At 38.0% G+C, this 2,501-nt stretch overlaps 2 protein-coding genes across 2 annotated transcripts in view; one reads left to right on the top strand and one right to left on the bottom strand.

Moving 5' to 3' along the window:
* The window catches only part of LOC119834085 (polycomb protein Scm-like), a 5,705-nt gene extending 4,760 nt beyond the window's left edge, over positions 1–945 (top strand). Inside the window, exon 5 of the mRNA XM_038358369.1 lies at positions 937–945. Within this exon, the coding sequence (XP_038214297.1) occupies positions 937–945 (9 nt within the window). The remainder of the gene's footprint in view (positions 1–936) is intronic.
* Positions 7–2,501, bottom strand: LOC119834086 (polycomb protein Scm-like; the record flags this gene model as incomplete). The annotated part of the gene is made up of 2 exons (XM_038358370.1): positions 7–1,750; positions 2,295–2,501. Coding segments are annotated over 2 exons (342 nt in total), but the record flags the coding sequence as incomplete, so codon positions are not given.

Genomic DNA, 2,501 nt, shown 5'->3' on the forward strand with positions numbered 1-2,501 from the left:
AAAAAAAATTAAAAACACCTATACAAAGCATAAATTCCATATTTATTTACACCAACAACTGGCAACTCTGCTTAAAACGAGAAAACTAGAAGTGGATATCGTGTCATGAATGAACTTAATATATTCCCTTAATATTAATTCAACATAATTTCAATAATTATTACTTTTTAATTATTAATCATTTATCACGATAACAAATAACATTAAAATATCACATTATGAAATGTTTAAACATTATATTAAAACCTTGACAATGGCAAATTAAATAAAACGCAGCTTTTAAATACCTCATTACCATTCGCACAAACACAAGAAGGAACAATAATACCAGTCACTCCTTAGAGCTTGCAGGCCGGTGGAGGTCAGGCGGTAATGAAATTATCTTTCGACTTCCAAACACAGTAACAGAATAAATTACTAGGTTATGTATTTACGCGGTCAAAACCAATAAGCCGAAAATAAAAACGGCCCCAAGGTCACATTGTTGTTTCATCTTTCAAACAATGCACAAAGCGACTGGTGTCCGTTAGAAATAACATTGAAGTAAACTGATTTAGGTTAAGTACACCTAAATACGAAAGGCACTAGACCCTAATCTACGATATATTTCTGTACAGTTAAATGTTGGGTGTTGTTTTGTACAGTCGCTAAGTAAAGCGTAAACAGCGCTTTTATCATTGCATGTATAATAATCTAGTTGGAAGTTAAATGATATCAAATTTAGCTTGATAAAACTACTCAGTCAGGTCTTTAGAATGTGTACGCGGCCGTACTGCAGCTTGCAACCACGAGACTAGCAAAGGATTATAATTGTGTAACCGTGAGATAAAATCTGAAGTTAAATAAAACAAGAGCATTACCGTGGAGATGCTTAATTACCTACTTCTACTCTTTATATATCTCTAAATAATTATTAATGTGAAAATCCATTATCAGGTTTATTAAAGGATTTCCACAGTGTAATTTTATCTCACAGCAACACAATAGAAGCGATCAGGGAAGGACTAACTGCATTAATTTGATGAGCACATACATTAAATGCATTTCCACTCATTCAAAATAAAATATTTACATGACTACGCCTTTATATTTACACTAAAGAAACATTTTTGTGATAATTCTAAGTAAGAAACGACTGAAATATACTATGTATATATCATGATAGTTTCATATTATGCGTTTAAGGAATATAAAAGTGACATCGATAGCTCTGAATTATTTATCTATAGAAAGGGGTTGAGCAAATATAAAATCTCTTTAATATAAACACGGGACGATATTCACCGTTATCTATAATGAAGACATAAAAAAGTTGATATTCAGCCGGCGAGAAAGTGCAGACATCACAATTACAAACGCTCATCTCAAATGATGTATGATATTACAAGATGAAAAACACATATTCATTTTAAAAAGTATAAACCTTTTTTTTTTGCATCTTATTCATTATTTGCTACTTTACTCCACATTGATTTCGTAATTTTTAAACACACAAGTGAGATTCACGACGAACCTATAATTGATATTAATCAATAAAAAAAATGCTTTTAATACTTGGGCAAGGTGATATAGACAGAAACTATGTTTCATGGCTATGAGCAAGCGATCACATAAGCTAGGTGCTGTAATGACGACGATTCTTAATTTTCGACACGAGGTTACATATCTTGAGAGCCGGACCGAGTTTCAGCCCCATATACTTCATCATCATGTCGGAGTTCAGGAGGAGCAGTGCCTTTCCGTCGATCTCCTGAAAAATCATTGGTAATGTTTAATAATTTAATTATAGAATGCAAGGGAGTAAAAATAAATGAAAACCATGAGTGAGTATGAGAATGAGAATGAGTGAGTAAACATATGTTAAATATAGTTGTAATGCAATAACATATAGATGGGTGAAAATACTTTTATTTTGTAAGTAATGAATCAATAATCATGTATGTAGATGTGTGCACATGATGTGTATGTACGTGGGTGTGCGGGCGGACGCGCGCTCACCTTATTGTATGTGGTAGTTAAGCACGCTTCAGCACGATTTGAACCAGCTCGCACAGGAGAAGTATCACGACCCCCCAGAAAACTGGCGTGAAATAGCATACTGCTCTGTTTCGTTCGGTGAGCCATAACCTTATCTTTACCTTTTCCAGTCCTTTCCTATATTCCTCTCGTCAATCCTTTCCTAATCCCTTTCCAATTTGAAGTCGGCAATCCATTTGTTCATGTGCGATGGTAGCGTTTACCATCAGGCGACCAACCAGTTCCATTACCGACTGTGACATAAAAAAAAAACTCACGTGCTTGCGGAAGAGGTCGGCGTGCGCGGCGAGCGCGAGGTCGGCGGCGGCGATGAAGCCGATGACGTCCTCCACGGACCAGTCGGGCGGCGCGCGCGCGGCGGGCGGCGGCGGCGGCGCGCCCGTCGTGGAGCTGGCCGGCTCGGCGCGCTCGGGCGACACGCGCGCCACCTTCTCCGCCACGCCGCCCGCGCCCTCCGCGCCGCC

The sequence above is a fragment of the Zerene cesonia genome, chromosome 18 (genome assembly GCF_012273895.1).
Source record: "Zerene cesonia ecotype Mississippi chromosome 18, Zerene_cesonia_1.1, whole genome shotgun sequence".
NCBI lineage: Eukaryota > Metazoa > Arthropoda > Insecta > Lepidoptera > Pieridae > Zerene > Zerene cesonia.